Source organism: Adiantum capillus-veneris, unplaced genomic scaffold (assembly GCF_014529385.1).
Source record: "Adiantum capillus-veneris isolate H3 unplaced genomic scaffold, ASM1452938v2 Hic_scaffold_441, whole genome shotgun sequence".
Lineage (NCBI taxonomy): Eukaryota > Viridiplantae > Streptophyta > Polypodiopsida > Polypodiales > Pteridaceae > Adiantum > Adiantum capillus-veneris.
In genome coordinates, this window is record NW_028221529.1 from 19,883 (window position 1) to 45,596 (window position 25,714).

The 25,714-nt window shown below is 41.7% G+C and overlaps 1 protein-coding gene and 1 pseudogene across 1 annotated transcript; one reads left to right on the top strand and one right to left on the bottom strand.

Moving 5' to 3' along the window:
• Positions 1 to 303: 303 nt before the first annotated feature.
• LOC147416861 (phosphatidylinositol 4-kinase gamma 4-like) lies at positions 304 to 4,293 on the bottom strand (annotated as a pseudogene).
• Positions 4,294 to 21,409: 17,116 nt separating this feature from the next.
• On the top strand, positions 21,410 to 21,940 carry LOC147416862 (uncharacterized). Its single transcript, XM_086508014.1, has one exon. It carries the CDS (start codon positions 21,410 to 21,412, stop codon positions 21,938 to 21,940), a length of 531 nt encoding a protein of 176 aa, XP_086364140.1.
• The last annotated feature ends 3,774 nt before the right edge of the window (positions 21,941 to 25,714 follow it).

The window sequence follows — 25,714 nt, forward strand, 5'->3', positions numbered from 1 at the left end:
AATTGGCAAAATAAGCTCTCAAAGGTAGTGTTTTTGAGGAAAGAGACAAAGCTGAGCTGTCGTAGTAGCTTTTAGTTCGAGAAAAATGAAATTGTTGAGCTAGCTTAACTCGGCATCCCTTTGCGTGTGAAAACTCTCTTAATCCACTTGAGGATGGAGGGGGTAGTGGAATCTCTAGTGGTGCCCGTCCTCTGCCATGGCTAACTTCAGGTGCAAGTGGAAGAAAGGGGAAGAGTGCGAGGCGTGATGGCAAGTGACCGAGGTCTAGAAGGCATGCAATCTCCTCCTCCTCTCTCTCTCTCTCTATCTATGGTTGACACTCTCCATTGAATGAATCGGGGGACCACTTCTCCTCACACATAGTTCCTTCATTGCATCGAGCCGCCAAAGTGCACTCAAATAGTGATGGGAAAACATAGTTACGTGTGTAGCAACGAACTTGAGCAGCTTTTGCGTGCCATGGCTACATGTGCAAGGAGCGGCATGATCATGATGCCAGCACTTGACGCGTGGAATCCACTTCCCCAACATGCTGCGTCGTTCAAAATTATCTTCTTCCTTGCAAGCCAATATGTTTGCTCCAATTTTGTCACTATTAGCAAGGCATATGTCAAGAACAGCAACCTTGTGCACTTCATGTAACATAAAAATATGATGTGCCCATGTACTCTTCAAGATTTCCACTTCCCCAACATGCTGTGCCCATGTACTCTTCAAGATTTCTTCAAGTATGTACATATATTTGAAGAGACCATATTTTTGGAAGGGATGAAGTAGTTTTTATGGTTTTTAACTGGCCAAAAGATTCATGGCGGCATTTCACCAAAGCTATCAAGAAGACTCCTACAAAACTAGTGAGCTTCTCACCTGTTTCATCATCAACCTTATGATCCAAAAGAAAAGCCACCACCTCACGCAAGGCACCCTCCTCACTTTGGATGTTGAGACCTTCTCCATTATTAGATGTTGGTAGACACTTAGGGTTATTCATAGGTTTCGCGTCAGCTCGTTTGAAGACCACAACAATGGAAGACTCGAATTCATCCTCTAGAATAAAATATACACCTCCAGACCCGTCAGAAGCTGAAATAAGAGAGCGTTCCTCTTCCATTAACAGTGGTCCATGAGATCTACACCACTAACAATATGCTACATTTTGATGAGCTTTCAACAACATCACCACTTTTTGTCAGGTAAAGATTTTGCTTTTACTTTGCTTGATGGAAGCCAAGCCTCCTCATTTTGTTGTGCCACGTCAAGTTACTTGCCCCTCACTTTTGGAGAAACTTCTAATAATTGCTATGTCAGCCCCAATAGCATTATTTATTACTTTTACAATGTTCTTCAAAATAAGTGCACTATAACATCATCCCCCACAAAAAATTGCTCAATCAACATGTCATCCTTTGAGATTTTGACCTTTCAACACTAGTTGTTGCTTGTGAGCTGCAAATCCAGCTTCTTTAATTGATAATCTGCATTTCAAGTCTTGAATACTCTTCATTTTTCCAATTCTGAAAGTATACTCCTTACCACTAACTGTTCTAATTGTCACTACCTGCAATTTTGAAGTTTTCACAACCAAATGCACACGCTTTCCATTTGTGAGACCATAGTCCTTCAATAAATCATCTTGGCAACAAAGCTCACGGCCTCCATGTATCAGTCTTGTAGAAGGTGCAAATGTATAAGCATTTTTGTAAGGGTTATGGGTGCAAGGAGGAGCGAATGGGTGTGAGTCTAAGGTCCACAAAAGGGGCTTGTGTCTCTTCTTTGTAACTAACAAACAGTTCTAGAATCAAGTAACAATGGCGTCTGACGTTTGGCTTCTCTCTCTCTCTCTCTCTCTCTCTCTCTCTCTCTCTCTCTAACTGCCGCCATTCTCTCTCTACCTCCACCCTCTACACATGGCGATCCTGTAGTGGCGCTTGCTCATACGGCGCAAGCGAAACGAACTTGTTTGAAGTGTGAGGAGGCTAGCGTAGCGGTTACACTATGGAAGTTTGATGGCTCGAAAAATTCCTGTGATCGAGCTCTCTTGCTGCAACATTTCAAAAGAAAAATGCGATTTCCATACTGCAACGTCAGCGGGTTTTAAGCAATGACGCTGCATAGCCTTTCAAGAGCACAACAAACATGCAGTCGAGTACAAGGAAGTAATTGGCTGCAGATTATCAAGCACACAACCAAGGCCTTTTTCTGATGTTAAGAGACACGACCACTAGAGGTGCGGCTAGAGAAGAAGCAAAAGCACCACGCCTTTGCATGGCTATTGGAATTAAACGTAGCATGCAGGCTTGATCAAATCTGTAAAGAGGCACCTGTTGTTGAATGCGCAACCACCACGGACGCGGCTCTCTTCTCCCAAGAATGGAGATGGTTGCCACTGGTTTGCAAGGCTACAATTGCAAAAGTGCAACAGCAGCGGAAAATTAGCAATCACGCTCATAAGGCATTGCGTAGTAGCAACGGACGCTCCAAAAGTTTCTCCGTAAGCGTCAACGACAAAGCCTCAAGAGCAGCGACACATCCTCAGGAGTATAGTCTGTTGCGGTGCCGTACAGATTTTGATCCCTTCCCTTATTATGCTATGAAAGTCACCACCCTATCCAATGCTATAGTTTGGGAGCCATTACAACCTGATCAAGATGAAGCAATAGGATTCCGTCATGACTGCCATCGAGGGCTCCGATTGCATCATGTGCCGTAACAGAATTGTTATCATCAAATGATACATTATGAGCGCATTATGGCAGAAAATGGATCAGAATATTTGGATCATTATGACTGTAAGTGCAGTTTGTTAAATATGAAGCAGGATTCTCATAACTTCTATTAAGCAATGAAAGAAGCATGGATGCCAAAAGGGCACCTTAAGCCGATTCAAGAGGATGATCTTCGAGGTTAAAGCCATGATCCAAAGGGGACATACACGGCAAGAAGAAGACCGGATGTACCATCGGGAGACAAGAAGCTTGCAAGAAGACATACCAGATTTGGGTGAGCTAAAGGAAATTTTTTTTGGTTAATCAATGCCAAACTCACATGTTTAAAATGTAAAACCCAGGCAATCAAGGGAGTGGGGTCCTCTCATTGTTTCACAATGGGTCCACCGTGCGTGCCAAGTGTAGAAGGTGCAAATCTATAAGCATTTTTGTAAGTGTTATGGGTGCAAGGAGGAGCGAATGGGTGTGAGTCTAAGGTCCACAAAAGGGGCTTGTGTCTCTTCTTTGTAACTAACAAACAGTTCTAGAATCAAGTAACAATGGCGTCTGACGTTTGGCTTCTCTCTCTCTCTCTCTCTCTCTCTCTCTCTCTCTCTCTCTCTCTCTCTCTCTCTCTCTCTCTCTCTCTCTCACCCTCTACAAGTCTCTAGTGCTTTACATAAAAGCCTACCAAGCGTGAATCCGTAGTTTTTAAGAAGCAAATTGTCACCATTCCGAGAGTCTAGGAATAATATGATGTGATCAGCAATAACTTAATGAGCCATCATCATTGTGCTCCAAAGACAACTCTCATCAATCTCGAGTGAGAAGCAAAGACAGTCAGTGATGGTTACGCCTCGCTACAAATGGCCGTAGGCTTATTGAAAATACAAGAAGTTGTCATGAACTTTTATCTGGAATTTTGTCTCTTGGATGGTGCTGATTGCATGATTTTCTTGACAAGGAAAGAGAAAATAAGCTAGAGCATATGGCCCTATTTTTATCAAGGGGAAAAGGAGGACCTCTCTTTGAATGTGACTACTTATGATTGCATATTGATGCATGTGGAATTATGCAAGCAATTGACATGGGTGAACACATAGAGGCATGCGCAATGTTTTCTCAATACCCACATCTATACTTTTTATTAAACAGCTTGAGAATTCCTTGAATGCTCAGACCTTTCATGTGTTGCCATGCTAAGGCTTGTTGAGCGAACCCATTGGCTCCGAACACTTATGCACATTCAGAGCTTGTGTGTGTGTGTGTGTGTGTGTGTGTGTGTGTGTGTGTGTGTGTGTGTGTGTGTGTGTGTGTGAGTGTGTGTGTGTGAGAGAGAGAGAGAGAGAGAGAGAGAGAGAGAGAGAGAGAGAGCAGAGGCTCTAGGTAGGTAGAAAGACTGATCTTTGCGAAGATTGAGTCTTCACGAAGAAAAAAAAGAGAGAAGAAGAGGGAGCACAAGAGACAAAGAAGAGGGGAAATGGCAAGCACAATAGTAGCTATGGCCAACATTGTGTGGCCCATCACTCTTGCCTTGCACTCCACTTCGAAGGTCTCCCCCTGTGATCCCTTCTTTAAGCCTACCCATCGGTGCCAACCTCTCTACCCAATCTGCCAATCAATTCTCTCACTACTAATACGAGCATCAAGTTGGAAGTTCCTTCTCCTCCCTTTTGTGTCTTGCTCGGAACCAAGAATGATGACTAGACACGTGATACAGAAGGGGCTAGATGATTAGGGAGAGGGGTTAGCTAGAAGCACATATAGAAGGAACAAATCAGAGGGGGATGGAACTGTGTTCTAATATCATGACATTGATCCACCAATTGATACAAGTCATCTAATATTTCAGGGAAAACAAACTCTTAGCAACTTGGATACACATGACAACACATATTCAGCAGGGATTAGAACAAAAAAAGAGGTAGAATTCTTGGCCAAAAGAAAAGGAGTGACACGAACTGGCTATTATGAGATGATTAAGAAACTGAACAATGGAACTATCATGAATATTAATTTCTAACCTTCTAAAAGTATTTTTCAACTTAAATTGGCCATGTAAGTCCAGGAAAAATAAAAAGAGAACAAGTGAAATTGATTAAGTGCTAATAGACCAACCCGTCAAGGCTTGGGACTAAAAGCGAAAAGTCTATAAAAGAGCATGGCCCAATTGCTAATTAACTATTGTAGTCATAGGTACATGTCAAGAGAGGATAAATGTATCTAGGGAAACCTTAATCAAAGTTTCAAGACAAAGAAGATGATCAAGAGAAATTATAGAATTCTATAAATAGAAAGTGATTGTGCTAATCTCAAGTCATTTAAAGTCTAAAAATAGAAATTAATTGTGCAAGTTCTATTTTTACCAAAGGTTATCCAAATTTGGCAAGTCCTAAATTAGCAGCAAGTAGGCCATAGCCTTGGGTCAACTTCATAAGCCTCCAAGGTTTGTGGAAAGACCTTATGCTCAAGCTAATTAATTAAAAGGTAAGCTTATGGCTTTTATTAAATGAGATGAGGGAAAAGCTAAAGACTAAGGCTAGATCAACCGTTCCTCATTTAGTAAGTTGAGTCTCGTATTTATTCACTAAGCTTGACTAGGCCACATGTCCAAGGTAGCACATGCTTCCTTTATGTGAACTTAAACAAGTGTGTGTGAGTGTGCGTGGTGTTTCCACTTGCCAAGATGAGTAATGAGAAGGGAGAGTCTTCAATGTTTCCTGGTTGCCAATCCTCAGCCCCTTGGTCTCCCGACTGCTTATCCTTATATTGGTCTGGCTGGTCTGTGCTGGGCTAACTGCCCCCCTGATCACCAAACAAGGAGAAAGATTGATTACAACTTGTAGCAGAAATGCAGCTCTCAATAGACATCCAATAATTCGAAAGATAATGATAATGTCTCTCTCAAAACTAAGGGTTTTGACTTAAAAACTAGGGACCCTTTCCCACGGCGATTGGCCATTTACAAGGCTTGTAGGCTCTGAGTGAATAATAGGGAATGATTGACTATATTACAATTTAAGAATCATCAACAGCAGAATTACATAGATTCTTTTGAAAAAATGATTGAATACAGCAAAGTTTGGCGTGTATCCGGCTTTTAGGTGACATTCCATTGTATCCACTAAACATTCCCCCCTTCCTATTCATTGCACGTCCTCGTGCAATTTGCATTTGATTGTTGCCTTTAGTAGTTTATCAGTCTTTTTTCCAGTGTCCCTGTGAGTCGCCTAAATTTCTCTATGCTTGCCTCGATTTCCATCCTTGTTTCTAGCTCTCTAAAAGGATTATTGTTGAGAGTGCTCTGATATGCGATATATCGAGCTCGTAAATCCTTGGTCATGGGATTAAATATGGAGGAGTCAACTTCAAATATTCCTGTCATGAATGCCTCCTCAAAGGTTTGCATGTAATGTGAGGGCAAAAGCATGACTCGTGCATATAATCCCATGATGATGTTTTTGCTGGGAACTTCTATTTCCATATTCCAACATAGTCCTCTTGTGCCTTCCACAAATACCTGCCAAGGATGCTCCACTGCTTCTATATTATTGAAGGCCGTTATGCAAGTGACTAGCATCTTTACAATCTTTACAAGTATCTGGCATGCAAGATCTGGTACTTCCTTCATCATGTTGATGACTCCTTTGAGCCTTGGTTCCAAAAAAGAGGGGGATGTGAGAGGGAGAGGGCCCAGAATAGGGCCGCCAGCTAGAGTACCCCCTCCTGGAGTACCACCTTGGTGCGGGAGCAACACTACACACCTGAAGCCGACACCACCGACAACAGAGTCCAAGGCCAAGCCATCCTCCGCTACAACGGGCTCCGAAGGGGCCCCCACCCATGAGGCACGCACAGGACTGAAGACGAAGAAGCCCACATACCCCCTTACCTCTCAATCACGAACCCTAGTGTTGAAATTTTTCCACTTCTCATGGAAAAGATTTTAACATAAGAGTTTATCAATTTTGAAGAAGGTCTTTACCATTTTGATGCGTACATTTGAGTGTGTGCTCTCCTCTCACTCTCTTGATTGTGTGTGAGTGTGTGCTCTCCTCTCACTCTCTTGATTGGTGGCTCATATAGGAAAAAGGAAACATATACATACTTGTCATGGGAGATCCCCTTAAGGAAGGTTTTTGAAAATAAAAAGGAAATTAATCTTTGTGTTGAAAGACACACACATTCTGTGGCAATCACAATGGGACACACATGAATCCTTGATTGATTAGTAGCCTACTCGTCATCTACCAGCCTTGGCTCTATGATCTATCCATCACAAATACACATGTGTGTGCACACACACACACACATGAGCGTGCACTACAAGTTTCAGACACTTTCTCAAGTTGAGAAAAAGGGCTCTTTTCACACCCATTTTCAAACTACCACTTAGAAAAGTCCTGACAATAGAGGATCATTAGCGATGTAAAAAACGAGCTTTTGCATGTGAAAATGAGTTTTTTCTATGTGAAAGTGACTTTTTACATAGCTAAAGTGGGTTGTCATAGTGGCGTGACTACCCAAACATTGAAAAAAAATCACGCTTGAATTTTTTTTTTCTCACTCAAAAAATCGTGCAAAAAGTGTCTTTCCCACCCACCCAATTGAAATCATGTTTTTCCTGTTCCTTTTCTAGGTGGAAAAGAGTCTGAAACTTGGGTTTTAAGGTCCATCACTTGCCCAAGCTATGCTATATTACATCATGGAATGTACGTTATTCCACCACTTGTCCTACCTAGGCGTCAAGGTTCACCACTTGTCTAAGCCTAACTCCTTTCAAGCATGGAGGGAAGCAATATTTGGCCATTTGTCTAAGCACGACTCCACTCAAGCATGGAGAAAAGGAAGGTCCATCACTTGTCCATTAGTTGTCAGTCCCACCTTTTGTTGAAACAAGCTACATTTGAACATTGATGCATACAACACTCTTGTCTAGTAGCATGGATAGTTTGGCTTAAAGGTCCACCACTTGTCTAACCTACAACACATTGCATTATGGATATTTGGGTTTAAAATTCAAGACATTAAGAAGAATCTAATGTCTTGAGAAAAGTTCAAGAGAAAAAATGCTAACTCTCCTGACTGTTATACGTGTTTGTGCCATAAAAGCTCCACCACTCGCCGTTCCTAGACTTGTGTGCGTCGTTGCTGTCATGGCAGACATGCATTGGACAAGACTGCGACCCATCCTTGAAATAATTACTACTGGCGTGCCATTTGACCGTTGGGCGCTTAAAAATTGGAAAGTGTGTCCCCACTGATACTGGACTGATTTCCAGTCTGGCTCTACCATACTGGTACTGATTCTAAGGTCAGCCTGATCTGATTCTTTTGGTACTGGTTCTGAAATTGGAACTGGTTGCACATGAAAAAGTCCAAAAATGTCTGATTCTGGTATCTCTTGATCAACAAGTTCCAGTTCCTTAGTACCTTGTTCTGGCCCGGTTTCTCTGGCCTCTGAATAAGAAAGTTTGATCTTGGCCTCATTATATACTCCTGGCAACAACAATCCAGATAAATATTTCAGTCTGACTGTGCCATTGGAGAAGACCCAGTCTACCTCAAATGGTCCTGCCCAGGTAATCTTCAGGTTTGGCTTCTTCTGACCCAGTCTAGACTGATATAGAAGCACTAAGTCTCCTTTCTGGAATTCTCGAACTTTAATTCGGAGATCATGCCAGTGCTTCCTTCGTTGTTGAACAATTTCTTGTTCCAACATAGCCCTTTGCCTGAGTTCATCTAATTGCATCAGTTCATCTAGCCGTTTTTTAAGATTATGGTTGATGTCTAAGCCATACTTCACAGCCATTCTTAGACTTGGGATCACAAACTCCATAGGAACCACAGCTTCAGTGCCATACACCATTCTGAATGGTGTCATTCCAGTAGTTACCTTATAAGATGTCCTATAAGCCCGTAGAGCAGTCTGAAGTTTCAAATCCCACTGGTCTGGTTTCTTTTGCACCACCTTAGTGAGAATAGTCTTTATTGTCTTGTTGCTACTTTCAGCCTATCCATTGCATCTGGGATAGTAAGGAGTAGATTTTCGATGCTTGACTGAAAGTATATCCAATAGGATTTCCATAGTGTCATTGATAAAATGTGTTTCTTGATCGGTCACAATCTCTACTGGACATCCATATCGGCAGACAATATTCTCAAATAGAAACCTTGCAGTTGACTTGGCTGTGTTGTCAGGAAGAGCCTTAGCTTCAACCCACTTGGTAACATAACAAGTAGCCATTACTATGTACTTGTTCTTCCTGGGAGTAACCTTCTTAAAAGGTCCCATAAAATCTAGTCCCCATTTCATGAATACTCCCAGTGGTTGTACTGGAATCAAGGGAGTCATATCTGCAGCTGTTGGTCGACCCATTCTTTGGCATATGTCACAAGTTTTACAAAAACTTCTGACATCAGCAATTAGTGTTTGCCACCATAGATCAGCTTGTAGAATCTTCTTATAGGTTACTTCGTTGGAAAAGTGTCCACCAGATTCACCATTATGCGCTTCTGAAATTACTTGCATTCTTCCTTCCATAGGGACACATCGTCGAAGTATACCATCAACACCCAGTCGATAAAGTAATCCTCCTATGATAGTAAATTTCAGGCTTTTTATGATTAGAGCTTTCTTCTGATTCTACTTCCAATCCTCTGGAAAGGCACCTTGGGAAAGGAATTGATAAATATCATACCATTCATGATCCACTAATTCTTCTACCTCTAACTGAAATAAATCAGCATCCATTGGTTTATCTCTCAAGGGTGATTCTGAATATCCTTCCGTACTCCTTGAAAGAAAATCAGCTCCACAATGGTTTCGGCCAGGTTTATGGAAAATTCTGAATTCAAATTCCATAAGGAACATCATCCATCTTATCAGCCTGCCTTGAATGATGACTTTATTAATCAGAAACAGAAGAGCTTGATGGTCCACATAAAAATGGAATAACTTTCCCAACAGATAATGCCTGAACTTTGTAGCGCTAAAAACCATTCCAAGGGCTTTTCTCTCAGTAGTCGTATAGCCTTGTTCAGCCTGACTGAATCTACGACTGGCAAAATAAACCGGATAGTCTGTTCTTCCATCTGGCTGAGCTAATATTGCCCCCATTGCCAATCCCGAAGCATCTACATGTATGTGGAAATTAATATCCCAATTTGGCTGCCTAAGGAATGGTTTACTGGTAATGGCTTTTTTCAGATTCTGGAAACTCTCCTCACATTCAGCAGTACAGTTGAACTTACTGGTCTTCTTTGTAAGCTCATATAGTGGTATTGCTTGAGAAGCAAACTTGTGTACAAATCTTCTATAGAAATTCACATAACCCAAGAAAGAACTCAACTCTGAAGCAGTTCTGGGTGCTTTAGCTTGCTGAACACACTGTATTTTGTCATTGTCCATCTCTATTCCATTGCGGGAAACCACATGTCCTAGTAGCTGTCCCTTCCAGACTAGAAAAACAGATTTGAATGGATTCAAACAAATCCGCTTCTCCTGACAGTGTTTGAAAACCATTTCTAGGAATAGAAGGTGCTGTTCCTCATCTGAACAGATAGTGAAGTCATCCATGAAAATGGTGAGGAACCGATGAAGGAATTCATTAAACATCTCCATCACACACCACTGAAAGGCAGCTGGTGCATTGCACAGGCCAAAAGGAATCACCACATACATGAAAGCTCCCCACTCTGTGATGAAAGTGGTCTTGGCTCTATCTTCAAGAGCGATCTGTAACTGGTTATAGCCGCTATAACCATCCATGAAGCTATACATTTCATATCCTGCGATCTCATCAAGCAACATATCGGTAAAAGGAAAGGGAAATGGATCCTTAATAGTTTGGGCATTTAGTTTCCTATAGTCGACACAAACTCTCAATTTTCCATTCTTCTTGGGGACGACGACTATGGGAAATAGCCAATCACTGCTTGCCACTTCCGTAATGAACCCAGCCTTGAGAAGATTATCAATCTCCTCCTTGACCTTCTTTGCATAGTTGGAGTTCATCCGGTATCTTTGCAATTGTACTGGCCTAGCATCCGGTTTCAGTGGTATTCGTTGCTGACATACTTCAGGATCTACTCCCTTCAGATCTGTATGTTCCTAGGCAAACACGTCTTTATAGTTCTGGAACATTTTCCGTGCCTTTTCCTTCATTGCCGGGTTGAGGTGCTTGTTAACCTTGATCATTCTAGGATTTTCCTCTGATCCTAGGTTCCACTCTTCTACTTCTTGGTTGTCTGGAAGCAACCAGTTTGGTCCTCCTCCTTTTCGTTTGGTCGATTCTTCAGCGAAATCCCAGGATGGTCCATTCATTTCTGAATCAATATTTTGATCCAATGGGTACTCTTCAGAACATACTGGTTCCTCTACTATACCAGTATCAGCTGGTTCCACCATCCTTCTAGTTAGCTGAACTGTTCTTTCCCCTGTATTGACTTCAGTAAACTGATCAGCGAATTGTCTTTTCTACTTGTCAGCCTGCTCTTTATTCAGCAAGACTGCATTCAAGTCAATTTCTGCCAAAGGGAATATGTTCATAGCCGCTAGCATTCGCTCGATCTTCTTGTCTTTGTACTTCTTACATAACTCCTTCGGCCTCAGTTCCTTTTTCCAGCTCCTGGTATTATTGGTCTGGATTTGGATTCTGCCACTGGCCCCTTCTATGGTCAAAGTTTGGTTTGCATAGTCATGAATAGCATGTGCTGTTCTCAACCATGGGCGCCCTAGTAGCATCCCATATGCTCCCTGCACATCCACGGCTAGAAAACTGGTTTTGAATTTCTCCCTCCCAACTCTTATCTGCATGTTTTCAATCATACCCATCGCCTGTACGACTCTATGATCTGCCATTTGTACTTTGAATGGTGCTGGTTTCATATTAGTGGTACCCATTCTTTGCTGAAGATGGGCTCCCATTATGTTGACTCCTGCCCCTCCATCCAGGATAACGCTTGAGAGAGGTTCCCACTGCTTTCTGACCTTGTAGTCTACCTAAATAAGTGGAACTTCATCATCTCAGACAGCCGTCAGGTCCACTATTCTGGCCTCTGCCTCAGCTTTCCTGCACTGTCTGATAAAGTTGGCCACCTCAGGCAAGGTTTTTCTTATATCCTTCAGCTCTACAATCAGCTTCTGAATTCCATCACAAATTTTCACATGAATTTCTTCTCTCTCTTGGTCTGAATGATTGTCAGAGCTTGAATAACTGGTATATTCACACTACCATTCTTCTTTTGCAGTGCTTCCACTCTTTCCATCTACTCCCATTTCATCAGCTAGTCCATGTACCACAACCATCATGGTCTCAGTCATGGCCGGTACTGACTGATCTTTATCAGTCGATTGGGCTGGTATCCTCTGAATGACTCTAGCATCGGAACTTTCTGGCTACTCTGGCAGCTTCTTGGCTAAATCCACCGTGATTTTTGTTGCTAGTTCCCTCTGCTCTTGCCACTCATCGACCACCTTTTCTTTACCTTTGGCCTTCCAAACTTCTCTTTGTTGTGCCCACTTGCTGCTGTTAGGATTGACTGGTGATTCTAAAGTTTCTGGGATTTCTTCAATGACTACCCCCTTGCTCCTGGTAACTACCCTGACTGGGACTGGCTGACTGGGACTGGCTCATTTGACTTAGCCTCAGTAGTAGTCGTTACAGGTGCATCTGGGCATTGGGCTGCAAAATGGCCATACTTCCCACAAGTATAGCAATTCATGCTCCTGTTCTGGAAGTTGCCTCTTCCTCTGTCTCTGCCCATTCTTGGTTGGTATCGGCCACGTCCTTGACTAGTACCACTGGTACCTGGTCTCTCTTCTTGAGCTACTTTGACTGGTTCTACCTTCACTGGTTCAGTGTAGGCAACCACTGACAGATATTTTCCTTTCTTAAAGTGGTGAATTCTGATGCCACAATTATTCCATAGGTGACCAAAGGCCTTGCAGTAGGTGCATTGTGGATATTCAGTGGAGATATGGTCCTTGGATTTGCATCTTGAACACCAAGTCTCCATCTTTTGAACTGGCTGTCTTGTGTGGCTAATTTCGGCAATCTGCCTAGCCATCTCTTCAATTTTCTTGGTCCAAGATCCCTTCTTTGATTTCTCTCTTGCTTGTTCATTAGAGCTTCTCTCGGAGCTACTGGACACCTCACTGGAATCAGAAGTTTCAGTAGTAGAGCTATTGCTACTGGTCCTTCGCTTCTTGTGGCTCTTTTCCTTCTTAGCCTGCTGTTCCAACATTAATGCCCTTTGAACCAGATCATTGAATTTCTTGCTAGGGTCTGGTACCTCTTGTTCCCTAAGCGTGAAGACTGCCCTGTACTCAGCCTCAAAACTTGAAGTGGCCACAGTAGGTTGCTTCTTACTCAACCATGATATACATGAATTGCCAAGCATGAAACAAAAACCACTTGTGGACACTTGTGTGTCAAAACAACCAGCCCAATCTGAGTCCGAAAAAGCATGTAAGTCTGGCGGCAATGATCCCCCCTTGGGATAAAACAAGCCAAGATGTAAAGTGCCAATAAGGTAGTGGAAAATCCTCTTGACAGCCTGCCAATGCTTAGACCCTAGGCTATGCATAAATCTGTTGACTTGTGAGACTGAAAACTGAATATGTGGCCTCGTGTTGCATACATAAATGAGACAACCAACAACAGTTTGGTAAAGAGTGACATCAGCAGGATCGCCAGCATCATGTAGACTCAACTTCAAACCTATTTCCATGGGAGTGGCAATAGGTTTGCAATCCTCAAGTCCAAACTTACATCGCAATATCTCTATGTAACTTTTCTGACACAAGGCAATACCACCATCACACTGCTTAAACTGTATACCCAAGTAATGATGCAACAGCCCCAAATCTTTCATCTTGAAAGTGGCATTCAAATTAGCCTTAAATTCAGCAATATGTCTCTTATTTGGTCCAGTGATCAGCAAATCATCGACGTACAGAACCACAATGAGAAGTACATCACCCTCACGCTTTACATACATGTGCTTTCTGTTGGACTGTTACGAAAGCCTCATTTCACCAAATGAGTGTCAACTTTCTCATACCAAGCATGAGGAGATTGCTTCAACCCATACAAAGCCTTCTTACATCTGCACACTTTGTCCTCTTGTCCTTTTATGACAAAACCGCGAGGCTGTGTTACATAAACTTCCTCAAATATGTCACCATTTAAGAAAGTAGTAACAATGTCTGATTGATGTACATCCCAACCAAAATGAGCTGCCAATGCATATAGAAAACGCACAGTAGTCATACGACAAGTGGGAGCAAAAGTCTCTTCATAATCTATGCCTTTTTGCTGTGCGTAATCCTTTGCAACAAGTCGAGCCTTATGGCGATCGATCTCACCATCCGGCTTGCGTTTCAACTTGTAAACCCACTTTGTACCAATGGCCTATTTGCTAGGAGGCAAATCACATAAAGTCCATGTGTCATTTTCTATAAGTGCATCATATTCTGATTGCATGGCAGCCATCCAATTTTCTAAATTCTGTGCTTCATCAAAAGACAGAGGGTCCTCAACATCATGTAAGCTAGACACAGCCAAAGCATAACAATCTGATGCATAAGATGCATGGTGAGAGCCTGAACGAGTACGACTAAACAAAGGTGCATCCAATTTACTGTCATGCAAAGTGTGCACCAGCCATTTTGGCATATCTCTAGCTTGCTCATTTTCAGCCCTTTCCTCATCAAGTACATCGTGTACATCTGCATCAGTAATAGACTGATCTGTAACATTTTCAGAAACCCCCATAGGCTATACATTTGCCTCTTTGGAAATTACATTTGTATTTCCACCACTGAAAAGAGGCAACAAAGTGTCATAAATGTCCTGTGAGCTTACATTACTGTCTCTAGTACATGACAGCAAGGGCTGAATAGAATCTTCCACAAACACTACATCCCGTGAAACCAGAATATGCTTCGTTTGCAGATGATATAACCTATAACCTTTGCTTTCAGCACTATAACCAACAAAAATACATTTGATAGCCTGATCATCCAATTTTCTGCGATGTGTTTGTGGCACCAAAGCATATGCCAAACATCCAAAAACACGCATGTGCTCAATAGAAGGCTTTCTATCATGCCATGCTTCATATGGAGTAATAGACTGCAAAGCTTTCGTAGGACACCTGTTAAGTACATAAGTGGCACACATGATGGCCTCAAGCCAAAAAGAATATGGCAAAGCTTGACTTTTGACCATACATCGTGCCATTTCCTCTCAGTGACACCATTTTGCTGAGGTGTATAAGGCACTGTACATTGGTGTTTTATCCCACGACTAGCCAGAAATGCATTGAATTCATGAGACATATACTCCTCCCTCGATCGGAACGGAGGGTGCCCATAATACATTTTGAGACATTTTCAGCCATAGCCAGAAATTGTTTGAAGCACATAAAAACTTCGGACTTCGCTTTAAGCGGAAATACCCATGCATTCCTAGAGTAATCATCAATGAAAGTCACGAAGTACAGGTAATTGCCCAAGGACGGAGTTTGCATGGGCCCACAAACATCACTATGCACAAGTTGCAACCTGCATGTGGCCCGAACTGAACCATCCTTTGGAAACTTAGAACGCTGCATCTTACCAAAAATACAGCCTTCACAAACATGTTTGATAGGTGCTTCAAGAGGCGGCAAAGAAGCAGCCATATTAGATTTCTGCAAACGCAGCAAACTGGCAAAATTCAAATGACCAAAACGTGCATGCCAAAGTTTTGCATCCGAAATATCCCTTGAATCTGCAACAGCATTTGCAACTTTTTTTTCACACTTGTCATACAAAGTGAGCTTATACATCCCACGACACAAAACGCCAGATGCAACAATTTCATCACCAAAACTGAGATCATGAACTGTACATCTGTCATCCACAAATTTGACTACAAGTCCAAGTCTAGCAAGTGCGGATACAGACAAGATATTCTTCTTGATCCCAGGTACATAAAGTGCATCAACAAGTGTGAAGGAACTTCCATTTGCAGCAGTAAGCACAATCTTTCCAATCCTTGAACCGGATAAGAGGCATTGTTGGCACAAGTGGCTGAATTCCCACGAGGGACAGTCTCGAGAGAGGTAAACAATTCATGATGTGAGGTAATGTGCTTTGTAGGAACACTATCGAAATACCAAACATGTGAATCTGCAGCAACTGACAAGCATGCATCATGGACAACAGGATTGTAAGTGCATTCTGCACTAAAAGCCCATCCTGCATCAACATCAGCATCACAGTCTCCTTTCACAGAAGACTCAACAATGGCTGCATTTGTAGTGGAACCAGCATTTGCAATGGAACCACCCTCTTTCTTCTTAGCCTCTTGGCCTTCAACTTAGGAGATGACTTGATCAAGTGATCATTAGCTTTACAATAATGGCAATGCATCTTCTTTTTGCCCTTATCACCAGAATTGCCAGACGAAGTGCTGCCAGTAGAAGCATTAGGAACATAATTTTTGCCACTCGCAGCAAAACCATAAGAAGTGGCTGCATTGCTGTTACCACCCTTTCTTTGAGAAGCAATAAAAGCCTGTTCTACTGCACGGTGCCTAGTCTTGTTTTTTCTGGAAAGTGACTCTTGCAATAGCAATGTGCATAATGCGTCAAACTTGACAACTTCAGGATTTCCTTGGGTCATAAGTCTCCAAGTACTAGCAAAATTCTGGTAAGAATCTGGTAAGGCATCAAGAACAGTCTGCACTAGGGAACTGTCTGAAATGACTTCACCTCTGCAAACATCTTGAACACATCTGTGTTGTTGTTGTCAGCCATGGTAGATGCTGCACCTGATGTTAAAACTACCCGAAAATAGGAGAAACATAGCGGGAACAATAGGTACTATATAGCACAAACCATAGAAGACTATAAGGCATCTGTTATGCAGAAAACGACACTGATAGAATTTTTGCACAAAATGACAAAATTGCCTCTACAGACCTGCCTGTAGTCGAAATGAGTCCGAAATGAGCCCGAATAAAAAATCTGAGCAGACCAAGCCCTACACCCCCCCCCCCCCCCCCCCCCCCCCGAAATATTTGTTGACCTGCGAACGCTCGCCAAAGCTCACTGAAATCGGAGAAAGTGAGCAGGCGTATGCTAGAGCAGCTAGCAACTAAGCCCAGGAGGATGCAACCTGCTCTGATACCAATTGTTGGAATTAGGGTTGCAGAGAAACACACACAGCTTGGAGAAGACGAAGGAAGGTCAAGGCACATAATAGAGAGTGTATTACTTAGTGTGCAATGGAAAGATAGATAGCCCTAGAGTGATGGGCGTATATACAATGCACGAGGGAAAAAACCTCCTAAAGAGGGAAAAAATGCCCCGGCGGTCCTAGTGTGTTCACACACATCACTACCACATGTATGTGGTAACAAAGCTCAATTCAAACAAATGTCATTTTTTTGTCAATGAAGGTACACTTTTAGGCCATGTGGCCTTTGCTAAAGGTTTAGTGCCTAACCAGAGAATATAGTAGCTATCTTGAATTTTCCTCCTCCTAGTGAGTGTGCGAATGCGGTGCATGTGTGAAGAGTGAGACAGTACACAGGATATGGGTGGAGCTCCCAAATCTCAGTGTATGAGCACAGTGTGAGAATGAGTGAGAGATTTTTATTATTTGTATGTATAAAGAATAAGGAGATAAATGTGGGTGGCCGTCGGACACTGGCCGGCAGACACGGGCAAAGCTTGGTGAGGCACACTGCCTTTGTGAGTGCGCAAATGCAGTGCATGTGGGGAGAGTGAGAAGGGGGAGAGAGAGAGTAAACAGGATGTGGGTGGAGCTCCCAAATCTCACTGTATGAGCACAGTGTGAGAATGAGTGAGAGCTTCTTATTCTTTGTATGTATAAGAATAAGGAGATAAATGTGGGCAGCCGGACACTGGCTGGCAGACACAGAAAAGCATGGTGAGGCACACCACCTTAACCTAACATTCTCCCACTAAAGGCTGTGTGTTGATAAGCGGCGAGAAGACTAGCTTACAACTAGTATATACAAGAGGTGAGAGAATACGTCTCTCAACCTATGCCCACTGGCTCACTCTATAACCGCTCTAGTGTAGATGTAACATGCATACCACTAAGGCTAGAGCTACGATGACACTCCTGATGCAGGTATTGAGTGACAGCCTGCATGGCTCCACAATGCACAATGCCAGTGTCAGTCATCGCATGACTGACAACTCCCACTGCAAAAGCACCAACGGCATAAGCAAGATCAGGTTTCAAGAACAAAAGGTCAGACATGAGAGACCCAAAAGACAACAAAACATGCACTATGTGTGCCAACCTGTCCCTGTCAGCAACCTTCGTGCCATATGCATCCTCATCAGGAACCTCATGTCTATGCATCATCATGTCAACATCATCTGGCAAAGGCATATCTGCTAAGAATGACTACAAAACCAAAAGATCAACACCACTGCAATCACACACAGCTATCTGAAGGACACTGTCGTCCTCAAACATATCAGACGCATCAAAGAATAATGCATCGGTCTCTAGTTCAATAGATGTCACCTCGACTGATGACTGGCCAAGCTGTGCATCCTCAGAGATACCACTGTTTGCGTGAACGTCACTACAAGACAAATGCGTAACCTGCTCTTCACTACGTGTAAAACTACCATATCACGTGCGTCCAAGACATCTTTGTAAAACCCCTTATGTGTGATTTTTTAAAGGAATATAATATACCCTTTTCTTTTAAAATCTATAAGTTTTTTTCAAATTTGAAAAAATAATGCCCTTCTGTATATATATTTCTGTAAGTTTCAAGAACTTTAAATACCCTTCTCAATAGGTGACTTCCCCGGGAAAGTGACATGCCCATCACATGCATACTCTCTATCATCCATTAATGCAAGCATCGCTAGTGATGCTCTATCGGGCAAGATATCATAAAAAGGCAAAGAAAAGGGTCCCAAATTGGCAAGGGCCATACAAAGTACAAGAGATTTTACCACGAGGAGCAATACAATTAGCCACTTTGGATGGTGTTTCCTTGTCGCTTGTAAATGGCTCAAGAATAAAATGCTATTATCCCCAATAGTAAGTCACATGTACCTTTATTAATTGGTTTTAGTTCCAGTATCCCCATCCTCTCAGCAGCCCCATTCTCTCCATTCATTTAACCTCACCTAGAGCATGTTTCCGCTGCAAACCCATCAGCCTCTTATATGTCCATCTGTGTCCCAACAATTCCTCCCCTTAAACTCATTTCCTTTCGACTGCGACCACATGTGCTCTGTTCTATCATAAATTTTCTTGTTTTTGGATCATTGTTTCCATTCAATTTTTCTCGTCTTGTATTGTGAGTTGGTTCCCACAACTGGCCGTTCTCTGATCGGGTATCTTTCTCATGGAACTTCCACTTCACATTCTCATTGGTATTACTTTTGCAGTGTCCCTTTGCCATTATTTTTCAACCACTTCCCTGGGTTCGATTTCTCTCTAGAAATTGATTATTACTCTAAGCATGCATGGGTATATCCGCCTAAAGCAAAGTCCAAAGTATTTATGTGCTTCAAACAATTTTTGGCTATGGCTAAAAATGTCTCAAAAATGTACTATGGGCACCCTTCGTTCAGATCAAGGGGGGGAGTATATGTATCATGAACTTAATGCATTTTTGGCTATTTGTGGGATAGAAAACCAATGTAATGTGACGTATACACCTCAACAAAATGGTGTTACTAAGAGGAAAAACAGGTCTCTTTCGGAAATGGCACAATGTATGGTCAAAAGTCAAGATTTACCACATTTCTTCTAGCTTGAGGCCATCATGCGTGTCACTAATGTACTTAACATGTGTCCTACAAAAGCTTTGTAGTCTATGAATCCTTATAAGACATGAAATGATAGAAAGCCTTCTATTGAGAACATGCATGTTTTTGGTTGTTTGGCATATGCTTTGGTGCCACAAACACAGCGCAGAAAATTGGATGATAAGGCTGTAAAATGTACTTTTGTTGGTTATAGTGCTGAAAGAAAAGGCTATAGGTTGTATCATTTGCAAACAATGCATATTTTGGTTTCACGGGATACAATTGTGTTTGTGGAAGATTCTATTCAATCCTTGCTATCATGTACTAGAGACAATAATGTAAGCTCAAAGGACATTTATGACACTTTGTTCCTCTTTTTAGTGGTGGAAGTGCAAATGTAGGGGTTTCTCAAAATGTTACAGATCAGACTATTATTGATGCAGATGTACATGATGTACTTAATGAGGAAAGGGCTGAGAATGAGCAGGCTAGAGGTATGCCCAAATGGTCGGTGCATACCTGCGTGACAGTAAATTGGATGCACCTTTGTCTAGTCGTACTCATTCAGGTTCTCACCATGCATCTTATGCATCAGATTGTTATGCTTTGGCTGTGTCTAGTTTATGTGATGCTGAGAAACCTATGTCTTTTGATGAAGCACATAATTTAGAAAAGTGGATGGTTGCCATGCAATCATAATATAATGCACTTATAGAAAATGACACATGGAATTTATGTGATTTGCCTCTTGGAAAAAATTCCATTGGTACAAAGTGGGTTTACAAGTTGAAACGCAAGTTGGATGGTGAGATTGATCGCTATAAGGTTGACTTGTTGCAAAGAGTTATGCACAACAAAAGACATAGATTATGACTCACAGCGCATTGGCAGTTGCGAGTAACCCAGATGTCATGCTCGCACAAAGCACATTGAGGTGCATTAACACTATGTCAGGGAGAGGCTCTCAATAGGAGAGATTAGGCTCTCAACAGGATAGATCAGCTTGGCTTATGTGCTAACACAAGACAACGTTGTAGATCTTTTCACAAAGGCATTGTCTCATGATAATTTTGAAGCTTTCTACAAAGCTTTAAGATTACTCCCCTTTGTCGACTGGTCATGTCCTCAAGGCATGGCACTTCTCTATACTCTATGTGCCAGCTCTTGTTCACCGCATCACTCCCAGGAGGGGGGACTTGTTACCATATATATGTGGTAGTGATATGTGTGAACACACTTAGAAATGTCGGGGCATTTTTTTCCTCGCTAGGAGGTATTTTTCCTCATGCATTGTATATACGCCCATCACTCTAGGGCTGTCTTATCTTTCCATTGCACACTGAGTAATACAATCTTTGTTGTGTGTCTTGAGCTTCCTTCATCTTCTCCTAGCTGTGTGCGTTTTCTTGCAACCCTAATTCCAAAACCTCATCCACACTCCCCACCTCGATGCTAGTCTCTCCGCAAGAACCTCGGAGTGTACTTTGACACTTGGCATACCACATGATACTATCACCTACTTACAGGACTTGGGTGGCGGCTCCTTTGGTACATACTTCCAAGTAAGAATTGATGGTATTTTTTATCTTCCAAGAAAAAATACGTATGCAATGAAGTAGTATCGAGGAATGCCTGGACAGAAATTGAAGTCCTTCAAGGATGAGGTCAGCTTTGATCTTTGACACAAGGGGATTGTGTGTAGAATTGCACATACATGCAATGAGCCTTTGATAGCCATTTTTCCTTACTTCAATGAAGGAAGCATTGAGAAAATGATGCACAGTCTACCTTTTTAGAAAGGTACCTTTAGCTCAATTGTGAAGAAGGAAGAGAAAGATGGCACAGGTTCAAGTAAACGTAAGGTAGCTAAGCTAAATCAAGGAGAATTAACTCGAGTCATGGCCTTTGTGAACAATCTACCAAATATCATAGCTGCCTTAGCACACACAATGGCCTATACCCATCAATTGGGCATTGTTCATTGTGACTTGCATCCTTTCAATGTTATGCTGGATTCTACTAGGGATTCAGATCCTCAAGTTGGGATCATTGATTGGGGATTAGCAATGAGACCTGCATCAGAGAGACGACAGTCACTCAATTGTTGTCAAAGCAAAGCCCATAAGACTAAACCTTGGATTGCTCCAGAGCTATTGAAGGACACACATAATGACCATGTGTATACCAGAGAGGTTGATGTCTATGCATTAGCATGGCTTATTGATCAAATGGTCAAGTTTTGTAGAGAGTTGTCTATAGAATACAATACCGATTGGCTAGCATCTCGTTCATCAAGTGAAGCATACCATATTCAAGAGATTGTAAAAGCAGGGTATCTTCTACAAGAAAAGAATAGAAAATCATTTGAAGAATTGTATGCAGACTTATCCCACATGTCTTGGATGGGAATAAATGTCTGCAGCCATTGATAGAGATGATGCCAGCCATTTATTGAGTTAAACTGTTTTTCCTTGTAGCAAGATGTTAGCCATCAAAAGTGTAACTTTCTTTTGGTTGGTCATCAAAGATGTATTTGTTTTGTTGGTAATTACACTAATCTTTGTCGATTCTTTTTCAAGGCAAGCTCGAAATCTAGCTAAGATTTAGTAGAAATTTGGAAAACTCCCTCTATTGGAGCTTGTAAACCCTTTGTTTTATATGCTTAAAGTGTTTTATATGCTCGAGTCTCAAAGAGTTTTATATGCTTCAATCCTTTTTTTGGGTTATACTCAAAATTTGGAGTGGTAGTGTTGTATCAACTCAATAACGAATCTACATTAAGTCTTAAGCCGTAGGTTTTCTTTTAAAGTCTCAAAGATTCCTTTCTTTTCAAGTTTTTTTGAAGTAGCAGAGATGGACATTGTGAGTGCAGATGTAGTTACAAACTATGTAGTTGTTTGCAAGTACTCTTGTTTATGAATGGGGATTGTCTTTACAGATAAGCAGACTCGCGTATGGCCATCAAAGAGATTGCGATTAACCTAAATGAAGGGCCAGGACAAACAAACACACTTGGTTTTGTTATGGGGAGAGAGGGAGCCACATATAGGGAGATTAGAGAAGATATTGACTCTCGTGGTTTAGCTTCAAATGACTATAGATTTCTGGGAGGCTCATGCATGTTACCAATAAGTGAAAAACAAGAGGAGATATGGAAGGTGACCAGTGATGAGGTGACAATAGAGTACAAAATTGGTGTTGCATCCCCTACAAAGAGCCCTATGGTAGATTCTAGTGGTGCATCCAAAGAGGTGGATGGGAGATCCTCAACGTGTCAGGCAGCAACAAGTGAGACATGTCCCTTTAGTTCCTCGCTCGATGCTTCTGTGGAAGAGAGAGAAGGAGAAGTTCATATGACGAGCATTCTTGCTACACGCTGCCAAGTCAAGAAGTGGGAACAATATGTGAAGATTGCCAAAGAGAAGTTGCGATTCAAAGGGCACTCTAATAGGTTACTCTAATGTCAAAGGATAAAGATGGGAGGGCTTTGTTTCAAATGGTGCAAATAATGCAAGATCGCATATGGACAGGAGGTCCAGATACCATATACAATTTTATGAATTCACACTTAAAGACCATAAGTCACATGTGATCCATGGGTCTCCATGAAGCAAAAAGGTTGGACTCCCACACTGCAAGCCTAGAGGATTGGATTATTACTAGAAACAAAGAGAAGGTGGTTGAGGCAATGGAGCAGGTCAATGCATTTGCAGAAGAGAGGAAATCAGAATTTGACTTGGTGCTTGAGACAATTGATGACTATAAGTCTACCTCTAAAGTCTTTGTAAAGTGCAATGTTGATGGAAAAAATGGATCCCCCTATTTCCAAAGACAGGGTCTCTCAAACAATGCATGATAGAGCACACAAAGTCAAAGGTGCATATTCAGGCTAGTGCTCCAAGTTTGCACGAAGGGACAAAGAAGGCTGGTCGTCCAAGTAAGTTTTCGGTACCTGATGACCATCAAAAGGAGTTTACTGGATTTTTCAAACCAATCTCAGGTAAATTGCATTATTGACATTTTTATTGTATCGTAGATCTTTTGTTGACAAGCTTGATGAATGTGTGTTGTCCTTGCTAGTATGTTCCGGGAAGGCATCGAGTGCACCAGAAAGAAATGAAGGTGAAGGTATGCCATTCTAAGTACCTCTCTGTCTTTTTCTTCTACCACTTTTGAAGCAATTTTTGATAAAAAAACCTTTTGTTGTTCTTTGTTTTCCTTTTTTCCCAAATAGAAGAAAAGATATATTCAACACTATGCTGGGGATTTTGGCAAAAATCCTTCACATTTGGAGGAAACACAATTGACCTAAAACCATTTTAGATGATAGTAGAGGGGGGGCAAATTGGTTTTGTGAACCAAACCATAGCAACGTTATATAAGGATCAATGCGTCATCGACATATCTGGAACTTTCCGTCACAAAAATTGCAGTAGAGTAAGCATATTGGGAATGCCATTTGATGAGCTAATGTGTTCAAACTGTGCCTCCATTCCCAAGGAACGAGATTTTTGGATGAGAGTCTATCGCCAATCCCAGGAAACACATAGTCGAGGGCTTAGAGATACGGGTTTCGGCAGAAGACTCAAATACATGACTAACTCATAGATTCTTGGCATAGCATGATCTAGGTGTATCCTAGTTCGAAGACTTAAGAAGCAAATGTGGTTCACAAAAACCAAAGTTGCAGCATTAAGTGTAAGAGTCAGGAACCTTCATGATACTGTCTCTGAAGATTTGGGAAGAGGAGATGTGAAAAAGTTTTGCATGGATATAATCAATGTGCACAACCTTGGTTTGTTTGAGGGAAAGCAAGCATTGTGGATATTTCTCATGGATATCTCGCAAAACATTGAAAGAGATCCCCAAGGCAAGAGATACTCTGACGCAACAAAGAGTCTCTTTGAATTTGTTAAATTGTGGGGAGGTACAAGAATGCACAAATTTCTCTCTTTGAACCTTGGGGGACCTCATATTTCAACCACTATGAGGGCAACAAGGAAGTCCATAAGCGGCGGTCAGGGAGGATATATTTCAACATGTGGCTGAGGTTTATAAGCATCAAATGGATACAAACAACATCCCCATGGGTAGTGTTCCTATTATTATTGCCGAAGATGAGACTGTTATAAAGAGGATGGTCAGGTGGAATGGAAGGGATGATGAACTTGTCAGCTTTTGTGGAAGGAAACAAGAACACAATTGTGTACCAAATTTTGTGGTGGTTGTTGGTTCTGGTGAAGCCGGGTACAACAACTTTGTTGAGGCATTCCATGATAATATTATTGCTCACTATGCACGGGTTCTTATTGCAAATCCACTTATTCATTGTCTACCAAAGCTTGTCCTGGTGGTCCAGCTAACATGTAATCGATTTAATTTGAATTTTATCAACGCGCAATGGGATGCAGTAGCATTGCTTTGGTATCAGCATCTTAAAAACATTGTAGGTCCTTTGATTGGTCATGCTTCTGATGGGCATGCTCGAAGAAGGAAACTCATGAGAGATGACTACACTTCTCAAGTGGGTATTCAATTCTCTATTCCTTGGAAGGGGTGGCCATTGATAGCGAGCATAGATTATGATGGAAGTATCTTGGGATTGCATGACTCGGACTTCATTCATAATGGGAAAAATTTGGTTAACCCTTTAGATAATTCTTCTAGAAGACTTGTCCTTGGCAAGGATACCGCTACATTGAATCATGTTGCTCTTATATATCAACATTTTAAGGTTGATGAGCATGGATTGCAAGAGGGTGATGTGAAGAGAAAGGACAGGCAAAACTGGAGATCAACCCAAAGATTGGAAAGACGTAAGGTGCAAGCACGTCTGAAGGATTTGCGCATTGGAAGTCAATTTTAGCAAGAAAGAACACTTGGAATAGAAATGTATCTTTCAATAGTAGCTTCATATATTGATAATTTTTTTGTCTCCAACTCTCTCATTATTTGAGAGAGTGAAAGCTTCCGGCAAGGTTTCCTTCTTTTTCAGGTACTCAGTGTTTAGACAAGGTGCCATTCTTTATGTTTGCCATTAAAATAAGACAATAGTTATTCATTTTGTAAGAAATATCTAACGTTGTTGTCTCAGGATGTGGCGCACTTGGATCATGAAACAAGAAATATAAACTCTCAAGGATAATTTCATAATCAAAGAAACATTCCTTTATATTCAGCTCTCTTGCCACTTTATAGTTCTT

Excerpts from the sequence above, each read along its gene's own strand:
- LOC147416862 (XM_086508014.1), top strand. The coding sequence starts at position 21,410 with ATGGCCTTTGTGAACAATCTACCAAATATCATAGCTGCCTTAGCACAC.